The 23917-nt window shown below is 41.2% G+C and overlaps 1 protein-coding gene across 1 annotated transcript in view; it reads right to left on the bottom strand.

Moving 5' to 3' along the window:
- Positions 1 to 23917, bottom strand: part of LOC138283616 (RNA-binding protein 44-like) — a 603066-nt gene that overhangs the window by 294071 nt on the left and 285078 nt on the right. Inside the window, exon 3 of the mRNA XM_069221553.1 lies at positions 9047 to 9107. Coding sequence (XP_069077654.1) covers positions 9047 to 9107 — 61 coding nt within the window. The remainder of the gene's footprint in view (positions 1 to 9046; positions 9108 to 23917) is intronic.

Here is a 23917-nt window from a genome sequence, read left to right as displayed (position 1 = left end):
GGCAATATGTGGATGATCATCAACAATTTAATGTCCTTATTGGCTTTTTAATGCCAATATTTATATTTGATATTATTTGCAAGTATTTAAAAGAGTGTAATAATATTTAGGAATGATTTTTATGTGTATTTAAAATATATTTAATATCGATTGTTACGATTTATTAAAAATATAAAAATTAATAATATACAAAAACATTAAAACAATATATAACAACAATTTTTAATATATCTAATATATAATGGCATTAAGTTAATGAAGACCTGTTTCTGTGTTGGGGGCTTTGATTATCAAGTTGAAAGCAATTTAAATGAATTGGAGTTGATTGCTACCTTAGATTTTGTGGTCCTGTTTATTGTTGACACTCATCATTATAAATGTAGGCGTTTATAATGATCAGTCGCCTCATTGTTTCGAAATTGTAAATAATAACAAGTGCTCTTTAAAGTTGAGACAGGTCTTGCTTTATAAATGCAGCTTTATCTATAAATATTTAAAAGTAATTTAAAGTATTTGCATGTTAAAAGATGGCCGCACGATTAGTTTGCACCAGCACAGCATAGAAACAAATGATGGTGTTTTAATTATGTATATAAAATGCCGTATTTTTCACGGCTAAGTTTGTCCAGTAGAAGGCGTTTGCCGAAACGCGTTGACATTGTGATATGTTGTGCAGGAAACTGTGAAATAACAATGGAATAAAATCAGTGAAACTTCACTTACGAATATTTTTGTCCATATGAGGCGGCCGAGGGATCAGTGCAGTCGTTTGGATGGATATTGCTTCATCTGCTTTGGATTATATGATTATATACATATATATATATATATATATATATATATATATATATATATATTTTTTTTTTTTTCTTTTCTTCTTTTTCTTTTTTTAAATCAAAGGTTACAGGGGCATTATAGTTAGGTTCCAAATTTACTCGCACAACATGCGCCTGGAGGTAACTACATCTTGTACGCCAGCCATGCACAGTTTTTTCTTCAATAATTTCACTGCTAATGTTTCACTGACGTTATAAAAGCTGTCATGGGTGCTGTAATATCTGGGGTAATTAGCAGTGCATGGTGAGGGAACAGAGTGTTCAAATTGTGCTTCTCAAATGCCAAGACAAGACGCCACTTCTAAACAACTTTCTTACTCGAGAAAATCCTCACGAATGATGCGGGGGAAGAGATGCTAACAGCGCCTCAGAAATTATGCTAAAGTGCACCTTTCTTCCTTCTGAGCGCATGAATAGCGGACTCTGTACACTGTTTGCGCTCAGAATTAAACCTCTGACCTCTTTTTGCAAACTCAGCACACGCCATCTTGGAATTCCAGACTGGTGGAGACAAACAGCAAGCAGGTGACAGCTCTCAGTAATGATTTTGCAGATGGTTTTAGATATTTCCAATGTGGATACTTTCAAGCTCTTGCAATTCTGAAGCCTATTTTTGTCTTTGTGAATAAATGCTAGATCCTACCACCATGTTCCTGACATAGGCATGCAGCAGAACATAATGCTATGTGTAATTGTTTGAAAACAAAATTTGTACACCTTGGCAGTGCTGTTGAGGAGGAAGCAATTTGAAGATTTATTTTATCTTAAGAAATAGGTTAGTGATAAGAAGTTTTAAAATGTAACCCAATTTTGATTTGCCAATGTGACTTAACCATGATCATGCCATGCTGAATCTGCAGTTTTGTTCAGTTAAATGCACAAATTGTGTATAAAAACCCCAGGGTTTTGAGTGTGTGGGGTGGCGGATGATAATCTCAGGATTTTTCATTATCCCTCCATAAAACACCCACCCCAAAACTGATCATTTTGAGATCCCTTTGGATAATGTCAGTAGTGGCCTTGAAAAATCATAAAAATGTTACTGACCTGCAGGTTGAGTAACTTGAATAATTTACTCGACCTAACTAATGTACATGACCCATAAATGGGTCTCAAATTGTGTGATTCTAGACAAATATTTTAGTTTACAAGTCACCTTTTTCTTCATTCTCACAAGTGCACCCTCAAATTTGAGAGTTCAGCATTTCCGCTGAACAAAAAAACCTCGTTTGACTAAATGGACCAAATGTTTGCTCCATGTATAATAAGAATCTAGCCCACATACAGGGAACACATGATCGATAAATTGACTTGACTTAGTTTACTAACAGCATTGTCATCAGGGAGGGTTGTTTCTCAGTTTATGATTAAACACTCACTTTTAATAAATATATTATTACAGAATGATGTGGTAGCACACTGTCACTTATGGGCACCAAATATACAAGAAGTGTCAAAAAGCCTTTGAACTTACAGCCTCACTGATAACTATATGGTGTATTAATCTGTGAAAACTGGGTTCAGAAAACCTATTTATCCTTTGTACATCACCAAGTAGTCTTCTGTGTGATGGAAAAAGTATTTTAATAGGATGAAAACAAACCATAAGTACAAAAATGGGCTTTTACAACTACTGAAATATATTTCAAAATGTTTGTACAGTTGACATTGTAATTTAAACGTTGAGTGTTAGAAAAAACCTGGCACCCTACAGCCTTTTATTTCACACTCTTTGTACAGCAGGTCAGAGTAGCACCTTACAAATGTGACAAGTTAAGAACAGGATTTGAAGGCCTCTTTAATGCTCCTTCACTTTCTGACTGAACAGAACACCTGCCCTTTGTCAACTCACCAGAAGGGTCAAGTAGATCCTTGACCTGATAAAATATGATTCACCATAGCCAGAGGGTGAGTAGATTTTTCTAGGCCTGTCGAGTTTCACATTCAGAATCTAAAAAGCTTTATCTGCCTAATTAGGGAATTTATTTTGAGTTATGATTATGTGTTCTCTGTTGGAGCTTTCATGCCAGATTATGCATTCTTCTGTATTGTTTTTAATAACAATTCTGCAATACATCTTTTAAACTCTACTTTGATCTAGAACTCAGTCATTAAATGGTCACAGTTTATATTCTGACATCTACACTGCTAAACTATTAATTCATTGGAGAGGGTAGTCTCTTGTCGCTAGATCCTGGAGCTGAACTAAAGTTAAAATCTGGGTGCATAAAATATTGGCGTTAAAAAAATTATTGGGGTTCAGCTCCCACAATAGCTCCAGTCTTCCTGTTTTTTGAGGTGAACACCAATAAGTAGCATCAGGGAAATAACAAGATCTGGGCATGTGTGGTCCAAGAAAATGTGGTTCTGAATCATCTGTAGCTGGGAAGAGCGTAAAGGTGGCCCCAGTAGAGTGGTTAGAAAGACATGAACTTGTAAAAGTTCAGTATTTGACACCAAAATTCCCCCACCCCCCAAAAAAAATCCATATAGTTATATATAATAATAATGCTAGCACCTCTCCACAGGGACAAAGAAAGGCCTGCACTTTTCATGGAGTCTACATCCCCCACAAACCCACACATCAAAGAAGGAGGGGAGGAGAAGGTGGGCCTTTGCAACACTTCTTCCACTGCATGGGCCACAAGAGTTCTGACAGCCACTGACAGAAGCAAGAAAGGCGCAAGCAGTAGTAAGGTGAAGCCAAAACCATTAATACATGTATTTAGCTGCAACTGTAACAAAAAAGACCAAATAGAATTAAAGTTAACTGAACAGGGTAAGGTCAATAAAGAAACAGCTGAAATATAGCTGGAATATCACCGTCAAAAATATTCGACAAAGGGTAGAAGGGGAGGGAAAAATTGACAGGCCACAGCAGGAGCAGCAGAGGACAGTTCCAGCCTCATGGGGGCAAAGAACAACCCCCCCCCCCCCGACTCGTAACAACATAAGTGTGACAAATTTGGGAACCATCAGCTAGATATGCGTGTTAAGACACTGCAACAACATTTTAGCCCACTAAAGCAGCAGGACCATGAAAATAAAATAAAATCAGCACACTGGACACCGGAGGTGCAGAAATACCACCAAACAAAACCTTGGCATGACAATCAAGGCAAGCATGACGACATATGAAGCCTGGTGAGAAGTAGTCATTCTGGCAATGAAAACACAGACTTCCCTACAAAATGACATAGGCAATTTGTCCTGAGATTTATCATTCTGGGAAAGAATCTCAAAAAAAAAAAAAAAAAAAAAAAAAAGGGTGCTCAGACAGAACAAGTATACTGGAGGCCACCACAGAGATAGCGGAGGCAATCAGGCCAATAGCCAGAAGTATAAGTTTTGGGGGGCATGGCCCCACCTGACATGAGGTGGTTCAGGTAGAAAGTAATGATTTCAATCTACAAAATCAGTTTGAAAAAAAGTATTTTATCTTGGCTTAAGGTAACAAACTCCTGCACCCGCCACGCACAGTTTTTGTGTCAAAGGTGTTACTACAAATATTTTGTTGATATTATCAGTATTGTTATCAAAGATGACACAAGTGCCATAATTTGTAAAGCAGTTAGCAGTGCATGGCGAGGGCGCAAGATATAGTTACCTTAGGGCACAAGTTACTTGAGATAACGCTAACTATAATCATGGCCACTGGAATTATGCGCCATGAGAGGGCCAAATTATACGGAAGGGTTGAGTAAATTATGCAGCAAGAATAGGCGAATTAAGCGGCATAATGCGGCACATTTTGTAACAGTAATAATTCATTATTTCATCACTTTTAAACTTAACACCGCACTAGCACTAATTTAATACCAGAATATAACAATAAGCAACAGAAAGGTGACCAGTCCAGCTTTCAAAATGGACTTCAACGGCACAGCAACACGCAGGAGCACAGGAACAATGAGAATGAATAGAATACGATTGTCTGTTTTTTAAGTCACATGCAATTGTTACTATTTTAGTGTGAAATGGCCTCTCCTACAAAATTAACTTTAGGACCCATTTCATGCCAAGACTTTCACAAAATGCTGGATCAGCATTTTGTATAATTTTGTTCAATTTCCCCCACCCCAAAAAAATGATGCACATTTCAAACAGGCCTGCTGACCCACTGGAATTTAACCATACCTGCCCAATTTCTGCACTGCACTACTGGCCTAGGACCCACTCCAAGATAATAACTTTTTTATAAAGGGCCTCCTACTACAGTTTGCAGCTTAGAGGGATTGTGGAAAAGAGTTGTTACTATCATCTAACATAATAATACTCAATTTATCAACCTCAGAATGCTGAAAGGTTGAAATGGCCCTGCTAGGGATTCAACACTATGACCTGAAGATGACGGAATACTGGAGGTGCTCAAGAAATAATGCTTTAGAGAAAGGGCAACAAAAATACAGGCATGTAGGCCTCAGGTAGTATCATCCCAAAAATAGCCTATTTAATTAATATCTCATGCATCACACTCTCAATCCTTCTCCTTTCATGGAGACCAGCTCGCCTCAGGCACCCTGGGAGTTAAAAAAAAGTTATTATCTTGGAGTGGGTCTTCAGCTGGTAGTGCAGTGCAGTAATTTAACTAGGAGTGTGCGGAAATTCCAGTGGGTCAGCAGTAAACTTTGCATAATTTTCTTTGCGGAAATTAAACAAAATTATCCAAAATGCTGATCCAGCATTTTACGCTATTTTTGGTATGAAAAGGGTCCTAAATAAAATGCTGAATGTGAAAGGCCATTTCACACTAAAATAGTAACAATTGCATGCAACTTAAAAAACAGCCACTCGTGTTCTATTCATTCTCATTGTTCCTGTGCTCCTACAATCACATTTTTACATAAATGAAATCTCAATTACACAACACCGTATAATCGTATAATACTGTAATCTTATGCATTTCGTGTAAAAAAAAAAAAAAAAAATCAACACGAAATGCAGGAAAAGATGCAAGATTACATCGTCATGAGCTAAATTTTACCTCAGCCTAACCTTTATCTATCCCAAGTCTATAAAATGAGCATCCCTGAGTTTATTAACAGAACACCTCCTTGACAGCATCAAGAGACATCTTTCGGAGTGGTTGCACACTTTACAAAGCAGATATTTCAACTTCCTTGTTGAGATAAACCAACCACAAGTTCTAACACAGACATGGCACGCTTCATGAGTGTTCATGCAGTGTATCATTACAATTCTGACCATGTTACTCTACTGTTTAACTAGCCTACTTTTGTGTAGTGCTGCATCAGCACCATAGCACAAGACCCTCAGAGTGAGAAGAAACAAACAAACTACTGCTCAGTCTATTGCACAAGTATTATTTGGGTTGTATAAATCGCTGACATACTTTCACTCTGTTAGTGATCAGGGGCCTGAAACGCAGCCTGCAGCTCTCGAATAGAGCAGTGTATGCCAGCAAATGAAAGCCAATTACAAGCCCTTCATAATGTTTACAGTGTGATTACCAGAGCAGTGCGTGGTACACAACCATTCACCATCCAGCTCAAACCACATGTATTTGGCTGGCTATTTTATAGGCTCTGGCATGGTCAGTCACTCTAAGTAACACAGGGTGTCCCACAGAGCAGGAACTTGAGCCAAGTGAGAACTGCAAAGCATTCAGAGCAGGACTCCTAACATAGTAGGCATATCCTTTCAGGCTTAGTGCCACATAAACAATGCAAACAAGTAAGTAGAAAACTCTGGGTACTTCCCAAGTTTTAATGGAGAGCTTGTCCCATACAAAGCAGGTTACAACACCACTGATACCCTGAATCTCCTCACCTCAAATGTCTTTTTCTAGCAAACATTTTAAGCATATGATTAGTGCAGTGCCGTCCTTGCCAAGCTAGAAACTGATAAAGCCTTTTGACATTTTTACAGCAAAGTCCTTAATCACAGCGCCATCCACGCAAGCTGAATTAATGCTTTGGACAAGTAAAATACCATCCAAGCTAACCTGGTGAAAATAAAAGCAACCCCTGACATGTTTCACTCTTATTGGAGCTCTTCAACGTGGTTTAACTTTGTTAAGACACAAGGGGGCACTCAGCATTACTCAAAACAATAACCTTTCAGGCTTAGCGTACCACACAAATTATGCAAAAAAGAAACCGGGAAATCGGGGTAGTTCCCAAGTTTTGGTGGAGAGCAACTCCTATACAGAGAATCCTACAACTCCACTGATACTCTGAATCTGCTCACATCAAGAGTCTATTTTTCTAGCAAAGCTCTTAAGCATGGGATTAGCCCTGTGCCAACTATGCCAAGCAAGAAAGTGACAAAGAATTTGCTATTTTTACAGCAAAAACTTTGAGCATAGATTAGCTAGTGCTATCCATGCAGAGCTGACAAATGGCAAAAGCCTTGAACTACTCCAGACACAGTTATAAGAATTTGGGTTGAGTTAACCTGGAATGAATAAAAGCAACCCTGACACATGTTTCACTCTTATTAGAGCTTGTCAGAGAGGTATAGTTTTTTTTCCAGACACTAATATATATATATATATATATATATATATATATATATATATATATATATATATATATATATATACACACACACACACATATATATATATATATACACATATATATATACACACACATACACACACATATCCATATCCATAGCCTTCCTGGTTACTCCTGACCTGGAGCCAAAGCGGCGGTGGTTCGTCGTACGGCGGAGACAGCCGTGATAGTTTCCAAATCCTTGTAGTCACAAAATGTACGCTCAGCAAAACTGTAAAGGTGAAAAAGTTAATTGCCCCAGATGACGCATTTCGACTGTGAGGTCTTGTTCACACCAGCAATACCAGCTGCACCGACTGGAAGTATGCAAATCAGTAAAAAGCATTAAAAAGCGAAGGAGGGATAGTTAGGAAACATATTTATTTTTTTTAAACATAGAAATTCACTTAAAAAAAAAAAAATGTTTACAAGGACGTTCTAGTTCGACTCATATTTTAAATGTAGAAGACCACAGAAATTCACCTACTGTAGTCTGAGCCACTGGAATTATGAGATTCTGATGTGGCAGATTTTCACATAATTATAGATTTGCAACATTGGCCACATAATCCATCATCTGCTGTATAATCTGCAGATTTTGACAAAAAGTAAAAAAAGTTATTTTCTGTTGCTTATTGCTATATTTTGGCGTTAAACTGGTTCTAATGAGCTGTTACCAAGTTTAAAAATGATGAAATAATGAAGTAATACTGTCACAAAATATGCTGCATTATGCTACATTATTTGCTAATCCTTGCCACATAATTTACTGAATCCCGCCACATAATTTGGCACACGCTTGCTGCATAATTCCAGTGGCCATGATTACAGTTATCTCAATTAACTATGACTCGTGCTCTAAGGAAGCTTTAACTTGCGCCCTCGCCATGCACTGCTAATTACTTTACAAATTATGGCACTTATGACATCTTTGATAACATCATTGATATTATCAATGAAATATTTGAAGTAACATTTTTGATGAAAAAACAGTGCATGGCGGAAGTTATAGTTACCTTAGGCTGAGATTAAAGACTTTTGTCAAACTGATTTCATGAACTGAAATTACTTCCCACCGAACCAGCTCATGTCATATGTGGGGGCCATGCACCCCCAAACGTATACTTCTGGCCTGAGCAGAGGGAAAAAGTACAGAAGAAGGATACTGCTGGAAACACAAACTCTTCTGGAGTGCTTACAAAACTGTGCCTGAAAGTGAGCAGTGGAAGGACACAAGTAATGCAATCCTGCTCTAGAACAGAGACAAATGTACAAAAAGGAAGTAATGGCCTCACAAGCTAACAAAGCAAAGGAGAGCAACAACAAAGCCAACCAATGGTAAGCAATGGTAAGCAATGAGTGGGCTTAAAGCCCATTAATACTTACCAATACATCTCATAACAAACAGCACAGTCTAGTACAAAAACCTAGATTTGTAATTGTACAACGGATAACCCTTTTTATCCAACTCATTCTACTTTTGCATTGAGACACAAAGTTGGAGAACATACTGATTCAATACATACAAGAAAATTCAGCAAAAAGAATGACAAACAGAAAGCCTAAAATATTTTGTCAAGTCGGGAGATGAAGCAATGTAAAACATAGGTTAAATGGAAATCCTTAAAGCCGAAACAAGTGCCTACATGTCTAATTACTAGAATATATTTGCAAGGGTCAAAAGGTTACCTGTTCAGGATGTTTCTTCTGTGCTCTTTACAGGTATGGCACAGCTTTTCTTGCACGAAAGCTAGAAAGAAAAAAAAAACATGATTTCAAACTACTTAATTTCATTCTCTCATCAACTGCATAAAATAAGCACGCTTACACTGGCAAAAGATGTCATGACTTCCATTACGATAGCTTAAAGTTCTTAATGGCTATAATGAGAAACATTGTAAAGGAGTATCTGTTATTACAGATTATCATAAAAACTTCTGCATTACTGGCATTTCAACCCATATCCAAACAGCTATTTTACATGGAGTCCATTAATAATATAAAGCAACGCTCCTTGCATGCACGCACCATGATATGTCACTGACTGCAGTGAACATCAAAAGTAGTGACAAATGCTTAAAAAATACAACGTGGTAAATTGTGATACTACATTAGGTGCGTAGACATCAGCAGCCAACTTTAAGTGTTACCAATTAACCCTTTATGATCCTCTGCAATTGCCATGCAGACTCTTTCCAGACTTGGCAAAGTGTGAGTTTAAAGCAAATGACTAATACCGAAAAGTTTTCAATGAGTAGGTAAGTAACTTACCTTTTACAGCAGTTCACTATGATGGGTGCCCTCACATTCAGGTTTCTGTCAATTTAGGTTTCATCTTAGTCATAAGACTCCCAGCAGGTGTAACTTCCTTTGACCGCCTAAGTTACATTATTGACAAGTACTTTCCAAATGTCAGCGATATCTACTAATGTTGGCCACACGTATTGTAAAACTACTGCAAGGAAGCAACTCTGACTTCTCCAGAACGGGATCATTGCCAATTACACAAGCTAACCTACATAAGCCACTCTGTGGTGATCTAATCAAGGCTGAGAAACATTCTCAAGGGTCAAAGGCAAACAGTATATAACAAATAGGTATCAGAGAAAATCTGCAGAGCAGAAATCTTGTACATTCCTTTCATTTTCAATAACTGCATAACACAAGGATCAAATTCAGTCAAAATGCCCACTGCACATTGGTATAACACATATTGCCTAATGGATGGGCATGAATGATTAAACAAAAGGAGTTAAACATGTGCAACAAGTTGACAGCTCAAAAGTGGTTGAAAGCACAATTAGTCTGACAAAAACAAATATTTTCAGTGCCCCTTATTTATTTTTTAATCCCATCATTAATGGAAAAGACAAGAAGCATCACATGAAAAAGATGACTTCTTTTCAGGATACTTTTCTATTTCTTTGCTAAGTAAGCCTGAGTCTTCACAACAAAGACCTAGGACAAGCTGTAGATGCATATTTATTACGTGCACAAGACATGCACAATAGTTCCCTTGGCCAGTAAATACTGCCGATCTCCTGGTTGATCTTAAAAAACCTACATTCTAGTTCTACGCATGTGATGCTAGATGGACTAAGTGGGTGACCATTGACACCATTTTGTGTGAGTGACTCCATTTTGTTTTCTGTGGCAGCTGCAGAGTGCAAGTGTTTTTCTTCACAGAGAAGTTTTTCTCTTAAGAAGTACTGAGCAGGACAGTTTCTGGAACATGGTACGTGGTATGCACATTTGATAAATCCCACAAGGTTGAGTTGTATTTGCCAGAGGAATGTACGGCTGTGTCAAGGAGCAAAAATGAGAGCTCGACCAGCTCCTGTGAGTGATTCTGACGCAGACAAGTACAGCCAGCAATAATTTCATAACAGAAGGAGGGGGGGTTTCTAGAACTCTCTCCTTGAGGCGTTTTAAGGTATAAAAAGACAGGGAAACTTAGTGCTCAGACAGGAGCTCACATGTGGAACGGACGCTTTGTCAGGAATCTTCTGGTGGCCCCAATCGAGACTCCCTGCTTGACTGCTGATGGCTCCCCAGTCGCTGGCAAGAATGTTGTCTGCAACTCAATATGTGATGTATTTTAAGTCTTGATAATTTAGTTCATGCAAATATGTTCTGTTGCTATATTACCCATTTCCTCTGCTGGGATAATCGAAGCCTTGATCACTTGATTTATATAATTATTCATGTATGTTTATGCCTTACATTTGATGTTTGGGAAGGACCTTTTTAAATACATTCATTCGTATTAAGAGTGCTGAGTTTCTTTAGCAGTATGTTCTATTTTTTCAAGTGGGAAGCAATACATTTTGGCGTAGTCGGCTGGATACAATATTAATGTAAAAGATGTTTGGCAAAAAGACTAAGGCTTTTTCCCAAATACCAAATGAGATACCAGGGTGGGAAATAGCCTCCTAAGTATGCTTGTGCATAAGTGGTCTCGCTGTGTTGGCTTGAGTAAAAACTGGAATGCATGTATGGCAGATGCCGAGCCTGCAGATGCATTGGCCTGTTTACAGAAAGTGCTAATAGAAAAGGGGAAGGAGCTTAGCACGTTAGGGAGAAGAGACTGGATCCTCTTATGTGCTTATCGTAAAATGCGTGTAAAGTGATTAGATGGAAAAGCAGGTGATAGAAGCAAAAAATACCTCTACGATGTAATCATGTTGAAATAAACTGTAGCAAGATAAATTGTAGACTTACCAGACTGTGGCTGAGAGAGCTGAGAGAGCTGAGGCGCGGGTGGCATATTACAAATATAAGAACAGAAGGGGAAAGGTTAATAAAAGGAAGGTTCATTTAGCTATTGCCAAGACAGGGATAAACTGGAATCAGTGGTTGGATCAGTGAGGAACCCACAGGTAGGTTCTGTATCCACCAGAAAAATGGTTACGGACCTGTGGATTCCTCAGTTAAAAAAATAAATAAAAAATTAATAGCATCCCAAAGAAGTCCTGCACTCTGAGGTGGGAGTCTGTCTGCCTATACCAAGAAATCTTGGTAGCACCGAACGGGCAAAATGGACGTTCCTCCTCACTTCTGAGTGAAAAACAGTAATGTTCTGCAAAAGTGTAGTAGCCTTAGCTCTGGTCGAATGAGCACAAATGCCCTCAGGAGGATCTTTCCTTGCCAGCACATAACATATTTTAATGCACAGAATGACCCACCTTGACAACATTCTTTTGTGGACGGCTTTGCCCTACATTTTGCCCACACAGCCGACAAACAACTGATTGCCCACCCGCAATTCACTCGTCCTGCCCATGTCAAAGCTCAACACTCTTTGGATACAGACGATGCAGCCTTTCCTCCTCCTTAGAAGGATGGGGAGGAGGGTAAAAGGACTTAAGGGTGATGGACTGCCCTAAACGAAAAAAAGTTACTACCTTTGGTAGGAAAGCCACCCTATTTCTCGAAACCACCTTGTTGGCATGCAAAGTGGTAAACTGAGGTTTTGCTCTCAAAGCCTGCAGTAAGCGGACATGATCCCTATGAGAAAAAACGTTTTAATTGTAAGGAACCTCAAAGGAATACTATGTAACGGTTCAAACAGTGTGCCCATCAGGTACGTTAAAACTAAATGTAAATCCCACGGAGACATTATAAATGGAGTAGGAGGAACCATATTAGTCAAACCCTTAAGAAACCTTAAAACTTTAGGGGACTTAAACAAAAAGGGTTGGCCAGGTAAATAAATAAATGCAGACAGTCCAGAGAGATAGCCCTTCACTGTCGCAACTGGACAACCTTGCTGTGCCAAGGAAAGAAAATTGAAAAACGCTGGATAAGTGGGCCTTTAAAAGGTCCTTGTGTCTGTCCTCACACCTTTTGAAAAACTTGGTCCATCTTCCACTAGACAGTTTTGGTGGAGTGTTGCCTGCCCGATAAAATAACATCCAGCACTTCAAGGGGGAAGAGAAAAAAGGAATTCAACTTGCCCAGTTCAATCTCCAAGCATGCAGGTGCAGACTCTGGAAGCGGAGGGCATAGAACCTACTCCTGCAAGAGGAGGTCTGCCCTGTGAAGCAGACAAAGAAGAGGGCACAGTGAAAGCTGAAGGAGGTCTGTGTACCACATCCTTCTTGGCCTATCAGGGGCTATTAATATGACTTAAGCACGGTCCCCGCAAATCTTTTTTAGAACCAGATGAATAAAGTGTATGGGGGAGGAGGGGCATGGGAAAAGCAACTGGTTGCTCAAGTCCAACTAAACCGTATCCTCCAGCGCTCGCAGCCTCGGATACTGGAGGTTGCAGAACAATGGGCAGTGTGCAGACTTTCAAGTGGCAAACAGGTCTATCTGATGCGTCCCCAATAACTGGAAGACATGAGGACCACCTGCGGATGAAGTCACCACTCGTGGTCAGCTGAAAAGTGTTGGCTGAGACCATCCGCAACAACATTGAGAACGCCGGCCAAATGGTTTGCTACTATGCGAATCCGATGGTACTGAGGCCAGGACCAGAGAAGTAGAGCCCCTCCGTAGAGAAGATACAACCCTACTTCTCCATGTTTGTTGACTTAACACATCTCAGTAGTGTTGTTTGTCAAAACTTGAACCGACTGACCACAAATGGAAGGGAGGAAGGCGTTGCGAGCCAGATACATCGGCCTTAACTACAACAGATTGATGTGAAACATCTGTTCTTCTGGAGACCAAAGCCCCAAGACCCAAGAGTGGAAGCATCTGTTATCACAGGAGGTGGTAGGCAAAACAGCCTCCCTTCAATTGGTTGCCGTCCACAGACCACTGAAGATCCATTGCTGTGCTTCTCAAGATCATTTTAGACTCGAGATCTTAGTTGTGTTGAAACAATTGCTTACGGAGGCACCACTGGAGGGGACCTCATGGGCTAGTGTGCATGAGTGACCAACAGAATGCAGGAAGCAAAGAGACCAAGCAGACGTAAGACCTTTTGGACTGGAACGAGCACTACATTCTCAAACATTGGAATCACAGCCGAAATGTCTTGAACCCTCTGTGGAGGAGGAAAGACACGATTAGCTGTGGTGTCCAGTACCATCCCTATGAATGAACAGGATGTACTGAGAGAGCGCCAGGTGAGATTTGGGGACATTGATGAAAAACCAGAGGTTGAACAACAGGTGCCTTGTCAACAGCAAGTGTTGTTGCACCTATTCTGGAGATCTGGCTTTGAGAAACCAATCATCAAAGTAAGGGAAACCACTGGTATTCCCCACAGCCTGAGATGTGCAGCCACCACTGCCATCACCTCTGTGAAGACTCGAGGTGCAGAAGTAAGACCAAACAGAAGGACTGCAGACTGGTAATGCTGTGACCCTACTGTGAACCAGAGATATTTCCTGTGCGACTGGAGGATGGGAATATGAAAAAACACATCCTGAAGGTCTATGGAAACCATCCAGTCTTCCTTGTCCAGCGCAAGAAGCACCTGTGCTAGGGTCAGCATTTTGAATTTTCCTTGTTTGAGTATGTATTTCAAAACCCTTAGGTCTAGGATCGGCCATAAATGACCATTCTTTTTTGGGATCAGAAAATACCTCGAATACAAACCCTGACCCCTTTCCCACTCTGGAACCAACTCCAGTGCACCCTTTAAAAGCAGAATTTGTACCTTTTGCTGAAGCAACAGCAGCAGCAGATGCTCTTCCCCAAAAAAACTTTGTTGGGGAGGGAACGGAGAGGTAAACTCTCAGGCATTGTAGTAAATTGGTATGCCCTTTCCTTCTAATACCCAACTGTCCATTGTTATGGCCATGCACTCTAGAAGGAAATTAATTAACCTCCGCCTTACGGGTAACACATGTTTGCGAAGGGTAAGAACTAAGGTTGCTTGCCTGAAAGGTTAGCAGAGGAGGATGAAGTGGATAGAGAGAAAAGGATGGTGGAGGTCACCACGTTGCTTACCTCTCCCACAATCTATAAAGGATCTATAGAGGGGGCTGGCAGACTGCTGTTGGATGTGCTGCCTCCTATGAAAGGAGGAGCTGCACCAAAACCCCATAAACCTACTCAAAGGTCTGAAGGTCATGGAGATTGTCTGAAGAACTAAGGACTTGGTGGTGGCCTTGGTCTCCTTGAATCCTCTCCAAGGCTGAATCTGCATTGGCCCCCAAACACCCTGTATCCATCAAATGGAAAATCCATTAACGTGGACTGCACATCAGCAGAGAACCCAGATTCTCTTAGCCATGCATGCCTTCAGTTGGGGATTGAAGTCTCCATGGCCCTGGCAACAGAGCCCGCCTTCTCTAGGCCTGATTGTATAATCTGCGTTGCCGCCGCCTCACTGTCCTGCAGAAGTTTTGCAAAATTACTCTGCACGTCCTGCAGCAATTTCGGGATGACCTCTTTGGCTGAATTCATAAGCGAATGGATGTACCTACCCAATAGGCAAGTGGCATTGACTGACTTCAACACCATACTTCCAGATGAAAATATCGTTTTCACAGAGTGCTCAATCCGATTCAGCGCCCTGACAGAAGGAGTCATGGCAAAAGAACCAGGTGCAGACCTCAAAGAGCATGAAGCTTGTACCACCAGGCTTTCAGGTGTTGGATGTTGACTCAGAGGATCCCATGGTGCTGCCCTATACCTCCTGGCAATGACTTTTGAAACTGCAGGAGTAGGAAAAGGTTTCTGCCACTGATCTAGGGCTGGCTCCGACAAAGCCTCATTGAATGGCAGCAGGGGTTCTGATGCTGCAGAGTAAGAATGGAGAACATCTGTTAAAATGTTCGATTTTAATTCTGTAGTGGGCAGTGGTAAGTCCAGAAGTTCTTCTGCCTTCCTAATTACTCCATTATACGCAGGAACCTCAGGAGTATGTCCCCAGGGGATAATAATTCCCATTCAGGGGACGTGTCCAGCCCACTCGCCAGCTCAATGCCTTCAAACTCATGGGAAGGCATCGGAATCACCCCTTCTTCGAGGTCCTGATACTGCTGGTTTTCCAAATACTGTTGCTCCTCTTAGAACCTCAAGGCTTCCCTCCTGGAATTCAGTCTGGGTCACAGCAGCGGCGTCTGTGTCGATGAAGCCTGTTGCAGCACAAGCAAAGCAGGGGGTTGGCACCAGGACTTTACACCTGGCACAGGTAGAATGACTGCGCTGGACAAGACCTGGTCGACAGCAGCCTCCAATGGTGATGGTGTTTTTCTCCGAGCTGTTACAGACCAAGAATACGTGGCCTATACGGCACCGGGAAACCTCCCAGGGAGAAGGCCAATGGACCCGTGGGGCCCATCTGCACACCAGAGGGGGCCTTAGATCTATTAAACATGCTAAACATAGCATTTAAGAAGTTGGTCTGATCCATCTCTGGGGGCCGTAAAGGACGGCTATTCTTGCTCCTGCTGCAGGGGCTGAACCTGGCCTGTCACCTGCTCTTCAATGTCCTCATCCGGTAGAGTCACAGGAGACAATTGCGCCACAGGACTCTTGGGTGATGCCAAGATCTCCATCAAAGACTGCGCCGGTGACACCTCAGGAGACTTCGGTTGTGGAGGAGATAGAGTGGGTCATACTTCCCAAGTCGAGCTGCACCGGGACTTTGAAGCCGGAGACAAAGACCGAGGGGTGGTATCTCAGGATAAACGATGAAGTGAATGATGATGATGCTACTTCTTTTGAAGACCTGTGGGACAATGACTCTACTCAAGGCCTGATCTACGACTGCCCTGCTTCTGTTTTAGCTTTCGCCAGGAACAACTTCACCTCCATTTCTTTTAGTGCCTTAGGGTTCATGCTCTGACATGAAGAGCTTCACCAGATGTCATGATCGGAACTTAGGAACCAGAGTCCGTTTTTGTGCGGGTCAGTGACCAACATGTGCCCTCTACATGCTCAACTGGGTTTAAAGCCTGACTTCTTCAGTGGAGACACTGTCACACAAACAAAACTTTGACAATTAAGTTCCCTCGAAACAGTGTAACCACACGGAGAGTATAGAAAAGCTGTTGGCGTTGAAGGTGCTGAAAAAAGGGAACTGACACTTAGAGTTCAAATGACGTCACACAGAGTTGCGTGGGGATCCGTTCCATTATGACTTCCTCGTTGACGTGAAGAGCTAGAAAGAAAAAAAAATCCTTTGAATGCAGGCACAATTGGAGTATTCAATGAGGTGAGGAATCCACAGGTAGTTGTATCCATCAGAAAAAAATAATTTGTTCAGCTCCCCAAGCCTATAAATATATAATGACTCTACTTATCAATATGACAGTTAATCCCTTGGCACAGGTGATAGAGAAGAATTAGGAGAGTGCACAAAACCCAAAAAAGCCTCCTGGTCCGAGGTCCGCACAGAGAACAATATGGTGTCCCAAAGGGATATGTTCATGGCACTGTTGAAGGATGGAGTGAGGAAAGAACAGATAGGCAGAATAGATACCAAGACTCAGTGGGGCTGCATTGGAAGCGAGGGTTGGACAGGAAAGAGGGGAGCAGGAAAGTGAATAAACAGGGCAACAAGTGGGAAAGTCAAGGCACGCTAGAAGTGAAGGAGGAAGAGAAAGAGAAAATTATTTCCCCAAAGGTGAAGGAGGACGACAAGTTGGACAGTGATTACTTGATTGAGAAAAGAAAGGACAGAGGAGTTTCCCCGCAGGTATGAAAACATATCCGAATTTGACCTGGGCGAAAGTCGACACGTTGAAATCAGACTAGGAAGTATGGCAAACTCTAGTACAGTGATGGGCTTGTAAGGATAATAGGCCGAATGTTGACATAGAAATTTATTGGAAAAATAGGAATGTCCAAAAGGTCTGGGACCTGGGACCTGGTTGATACCAAAGCCATGGCCTCCTTGATTTAAGGAACGGAAATTCACCATTACAGAATTGGGCAGAAAAGAAATATCTGCAGTGCAAATCAAGGTCCAAATGAAAATAAGAAAAACGCAAAAAAAGGAAAATGTCACTGACCCAGTGTACATCTGTTCGTGGCATGAGACGCTGCAGATTCACATGCTTTGCACATCCCGCCATCTAGTGTTGGGCTTGGAGTGTTACAAGTTGTTTTTCTTCTAAGAAGTCTTTCGAGTCACAAGATTGAGGGACTCCTCCCCTTTTGTCTCCATTGTGCATGGGCGTCGACTCCATCTTAGATTGTTTTCCCCGCAGAGGGTGAGGTAGGAGTTGTGTATCATAGTAATAGTGCCCATGCAATGGAGTAAACTGTATGTACATAATGTAGTTTAAAGTGATATATTTACAAATTTACAAATGTTCAAGATCAACTTCGAAACGGCTACAGGCTCCCGGGGAGGCGGATGGGCGCATGTGAATCTGCAGCGTTTCATGCCACGAACAGATGTACACTGGGTAAGTGACATTTTCCGTTCAATGGCATGTGTAGCTGCAGATACACATGCTTTGCATAGACTAGTAAGCAGTTATTTCCCCAAAAGCGGTGGTTCAGCCTGTAGGAGTTGAAGTTGTTTGAAACAAAGTTCGTAGTACTGCTTGTCCTACTGTGGCTTGTTGTGCTGTTAACACATCCACGCAGTAGTGCTTGGTAAAAGTATGAGGCGTAGACCATGTGGCTGCCTTACATATTTCAGTCATTGGAATGTTTCCTAGAAAGGCCATGGTAGCACCTTTCTTTCTAGTTGAGTGTGCCCTCGGTGTAATAGGTAGTTCTCTTTTTGCCTAGAGATAACAGGTTTGAATGCATTTAACTATCCATCTAGCAATGCCTTGTTTGGAAATTGGATTATCTGTATGAGGTTTTTGGAAAGCAACAAATAATTGTTTTGTTTTCTGAATTTGTTTTGTTCTGTCAATGTAGTACATTAACGCTCTTTTGATGTCTAATGTATGTAGTGCTCTCTCAGCTACAGAATCTGGCTGTGGGAAGAACACTGGTAGTTCTACTGTTTGATTCAAGTGGAACGGTGATATGACTTTTGGTAAACATTTTGGATTTGTCCGTAGAACTACTTTATGCTTGTGTATTTGAATAAATGGTTCTTGTATGGTAAATGCTTGGATTTCACTGACTCTTCTTAGAGATGTGATGGCAATTAGAAATGCAACTTTCCATGTTAAATATTGCATTTCACATGAGTACATGGGCTCAAAAGGTGGCCCCATGAGTCGTGTTAAGACAATGTTGAGGTTCCACGAAGGAACTGGTGGTGTTCTTGGTGGTATAATTCTTTTTAGGCCTTCCATAAAGGCTTTTATGACTGGTATCCTAAACAGTGAAGTTGAGTGGGTAATTTGCAGGTAAGCTGAAATTGCGGTAAGATGTATCTTAATGGATGAAAAAGCTAGTTTAGACTTTTTCAAATGTAGCAAGTAGCTTACGATGTGTTTAGCAGATGCGTGTAAGGGTTGAATTTGATTATTATGGCAATAATAAACAAACCTTTTCCACTTATTTGCATAGCAATGTCTAGTGGTTGGTTTTCTAGCTTGTTTTATGACTTCCATACATTCCTGTGTAAGGTCTAAGTGTCCGAACTCTAAGACTTCAGGAGCCAAATTGTTAGATTCAGCGATGCTGGATTGGGGTGTCTGATCTGTTGATTGTGTTGAGTTAACAGATCTGGTCTGTTTGGTAGTTTGATATGAGGCACTACTGAGAGGTCTAGTAGTGTTGTGTACCAAGGTTGTCTTGCCCAAGTTGGTGCTATGAGTATGAGTTTGCTTTGACTCAACTTGTTTACTAGATATGGAAGGAGTGGGAGAGGGGGAAAAGCGTATGCAAATATCCCTGACCAACTCATCCATAACGCATTGCCCAGAGACTGATATTGTGGGTACCTGGATGCGAAGCTTCGGCATTTTGCATTTTCTTTTGTTGCAAACAGGTCTATTTGCGGTGTTCCCCAATTTTGGAAGTAAGTGTGTAGTACTTGGGGGTGAATCTCCCATTCGTGGATCTGTTGGTGATCCCGAGAGAGATTGTCTGCTAATTGATTCTGAATCCCTGGAATGAACTGTGCTATTAGGCGAATGTGGTTGTGTATCGCCCAATGCCATATTTTCTGTGTCAGGAGACACAACTGTGTTGAGTGTGTTCCTCCCTGTTTGGTTAGGTAATACATTGTTGTCATGTTGTCTGTTTTGACAAGAATGTGTTTGTGGCTTATTATTGGTTGAAATGCTTTTAACGCTAGAAATACTGCCAATACTTCTAAGTGATTTATGTGAAACTGTTTTTGCCGAGAGTCCCATTGTCCCTGAATGCTGTGTTGATTGAGGTGTGCTCCCCACCCTATCATGGAGGCATCTGTAGTTATTACGTATTGAGGCACTGGGTCTTCAAAAGGCCGCCCTTGGTTTAAATTTATATTGTTCCACCATTGAAGCGAGGTGTATGTTTGGCGGTCTATCAACACTAGATCTAGAAGTTGACCCTGTGCTTGTGACCATTGTGATGCTAGCCACTGTTGTAAGGGCCGCATCTGCAATCTTGCGTTTGGGACAATGGCTAAGCATGAGGACATCATGCCTAGTAGTTTCATTACTATTTTGACTTGTATTCTTTGGTTTGGATACATGACCTGTATTACATTGTGAAATGCTTGTACTCTTTGTGGACTTGGAGAGGCAATTGCTTTTGCTGTGTTGATTGTTGCCCCTAAGTATTGCTGTGTCTGACACGGCTGAAGGTGTGATTTTGTGTAGTTGATTGAGAAACCTAGTTTGTGTAGGGTTTCTATGACTTACTTTGTGTGTTGTAATGAAAATGTCACTTACCCAGTGTACATCTGTTCGTGGCATCAGTCGCTGAGATTCACATGGTATGCATGAGCTCGCCATCTGGTGTTGGGTCGGAGTGTTACAAGTTGTTTTTCTTCGAAGAAGTGTTTTCGAGTCACGGGACCGAGTGACTCCACCTTCTGTGCTCATTGCGCATGGGCGTCGACTCCATCTTCGATTGTTTTCCCCGCAGAGGGTGAGGTAGGAGTTGTACTATAGTAATAGTGCCCGCGCAATGAAAAATGTAAGTATGTACCTATTAAAGGATTAAGTAATATATATACAAATGTACAAAATTGAAGGTAACTTCTGAACTGCTACAGGCTTCCGGGGAGGTGGGTGGGTCCATGTGAATCTCAGCGACTGATGCCACGAACAGATGTACACTGGGTAAGTGACATTTTCAGTTCGATGGCATCTGTCGCTGTAGATACACATGGTATGCATAGACTAGTAAGCAGTTAGTTCCCCATAAGCGGTGGTTTAGCCTGTAGGAGTAGAAGTTGTCTGAAATAGAGTTCTTAATACAGCTTGACCTACTGTAGCTTGTTGTGCGGATAGCACATCTATACAGTAGTGTTTGGTGAATGTGTGAGGCGTAGACCAAGTGGCTGCCTTACATATTTCTTGCATTGGGATGTTTCCTAAAAAGGCCATTGAAGCACCTTTTTTCCTTGTTGAATGTGCCCTGGGAGTAATGGGCAGTTGTCTTTTTGCTTTAAGGTAGCAGATTTGGATGCATTTAACTATCCATCTGGCTATACCTTGTTTTGATATTGGGTTACCTGCATGAGGTTTTTGGAATGCAATAAATAGCTGTTTAGTTTTTCTGATGTTCTTCGTTCTGTCAATGTAGTACATTAATGCTCTTTTGACATCTAATGTATGTAGTGCTCTTTCAGCCACAGAATCTGGCTGTGGGAAGAATACTGGTAATTCTACCGTTTGATTTAGATGGAATGGAGAAATAACTTTTGGTAAAAATTTTGGATTAGGTCGTAGGACGACCTTATTTTTATGTATTTGTATAAAAGGCTCTTGTGTTGTGAACGCTTGAATTTCACTTACTCTTCTTAGAGATGTAATGGCGATGAGAAAGGCAACTTTCCAGGTGAGGAATTGTATTCCGCAAGAGTGCATGGGTTCGAAGGGTGGGCCCATGAGTCTTGTTAGAACCACGTTTAGGTTCCATGAAGGAACAGGTGGTGTTCTTGGTGGTATAATTCTTTTAAGCCCTTCTATGAATGCTTTGATAACTGGTATCCTATACAAGGAAGTTGAATATGTAGTTTGCAGGTATGCAGATATTGCTGCAAGGTGTATTTTAATAGAAGAGAAGGCTAGCTTTGCTTTTTGTAAATGGAGCAAGTAATCTACTATATGTTTTGGAGTTGCCTCTAGTGGTTGTATCTGATTATGATGGCAGTAACAAACAAATCTTTTCCACTTACTTGCGTAGCAGTGTCTAGTGGATGGCCTTCTGGCCTGCTTTATGACTTCCATACACTCTTGGCTAAGTTGTAAGTGTCCGAATTCTAGGATTTCAGGAGCCAGATTGCTAGATTCAGCGATGCTGGGTCCGGGTGTCTGATCTGTTGGTTGTGTTGCGTTAACAGATCTGGTTTGTTGGGCAGTTTGATGTGTGGTACTACAGACAGATCTAGCAGTGTTGTGTACCAGGGTTGTCTTGCCCACGTTGGTGCTATTAAAATGAGTTTGAGTTTGTTTTGACTCAATTTGTTTACTAGGTAAGGAAGGAGAGGGAGAGGAGGAAAAGCGTAAGCAAATATTCCTGACCAGTTCATCCATAGGGCATTGCCTTGGGATTGCTTGTGTGGGTATCTGGACGCGAAGTTTTGGCATTTTGCGTTCTCTTTTGTTGCAAATAAGTCTATTTGTGGTGTTCCCCAGAGTGTGAAGTAGGTGTTCAGAATTTGTGGGTGGATTTCCCATTCGTGGACTTGCTGGTGATCTCGAGAGAGATTGTCTGCCAGCTGATTCTGGATCCCCGGAATAAACTGTGCTATTAGACCAATTTGATGGTGGATTGCCCACTTCCATATTTTTTGAGCTAACAAGCTTAACTGCGTTGAATGTGTTCCTCCTTGTTTGTTTAGATAATACATCGTTGTCATGTTGTCTGTTTTGACAAGGATGTATTTGTGGGTTATGATTGGTTGGAAAGCTTTTAGTGCTTGAAAAACTGCTAATAATTCTAGATGATTTATATGCAGTTTTGTTTGATGTATGTTCCATTGTCCTCTTATGTTGTGTTGATTGAGATGTGCTCCCCACCCTGTCATGGAAGCATCTGTTGTTATTACGTACTGTGGCACTGGGTCTTGGAAAGGCCGCCCTATGTTTAAATTTATACTGTTCCACCATAGAAGCGATAGGTAAGTTTGGCGGTCTAGCAACACCAGATCTAGAAGGTGACCCTGTGCTTGAGACCACTGTGAGGCTAGGCACTGTTGTAAGGGCCTCATGTGCAGTCTTGCGTTTGGGTCAATGGCTATGCATGAGGACATCATGCCTAGGAGCTGTAGTATTGTTCTTGCTTGTATTGTTTGGTTTGGAGACATGTGTTGAATGACCCTGTTGAAATTGTGGATCCTTTGTGGAGTTGGCGTTGCTACTCCTTTTGTCGTGTCTATTATGGCTCCTAGATATTGCTGTACTTTGCTTGGCAGAATGTTTGATTTTGCAAAGTTGACGGTGAACCCTAAATTGTAGAGGGTTTGTATGACTTGATTTGTGTGGTTTGAGCATTGTGTGAGCGAACTGGTTTTGATTAGCCAGTCGTCTAGATACGGGAACACATGTATTTGCTGCCTTCTGATGTGTGCAGCGACTACTGCTAGGCACTTTGTGAATACTCTTGGAGCGGTTGTTAAACCAAAAGGCAATACTTTGAATTGGTAATGTATTCCTTTGAATACAAACCTTAGATATTTCCTGTGTGATTGATGGATTGGTATATGGAAATATGCGTCCTTGAGGTCTAGGGTTGTCATGTAGTCGTGTTTTCTGAGCAATGGTAACACTTCTTGTAGTGTGACCATGTGAAAGTGGTCTGATTTGATGAATGTGTTTACTACCCTGAGGTCTAGAATTGGTCTCAGTGTTTCGTCCTTTTTTGGTATCAAGAAGTACAGTGAATAAACTCCTGTGTTTATTTGTGTGCTTGGTACTAATTCTATTGCATTTTTTTGCAGTAGTGCTTGAACTTCTATCTCTAGAAGTTGTGAATGGTATTTTGATAAATTTTGTGATTTTGGTGGTATGTCTGGAGGGAATTGCATGAATTCTATGCAATAACCATGTTGGATAATTGCTAGGACCCATGTATCTG

The sequence above is a fragment of the Pleurodeles waltl genome, chromosome 3_1 (genome assembly GCF_031143425.1).
Source record: "Pleurodeles waltl isolate 20211129_DDA chromosome 3_1, aPleWal1.hap1.20221129, whole genome shotgun sequence".
NCBI classification, from domain to species: Eukaryota; Metazoa; Chordata; class Amphibia; order Caudata; family Salamandridae; genus Pleurodeles; species Pleurodeles waltl.
The sequence above is the reverse complement of the archived record's forward strand: the minus strand, read 5'-3'. Positions and strand labels throughout refer to the sequence as shown.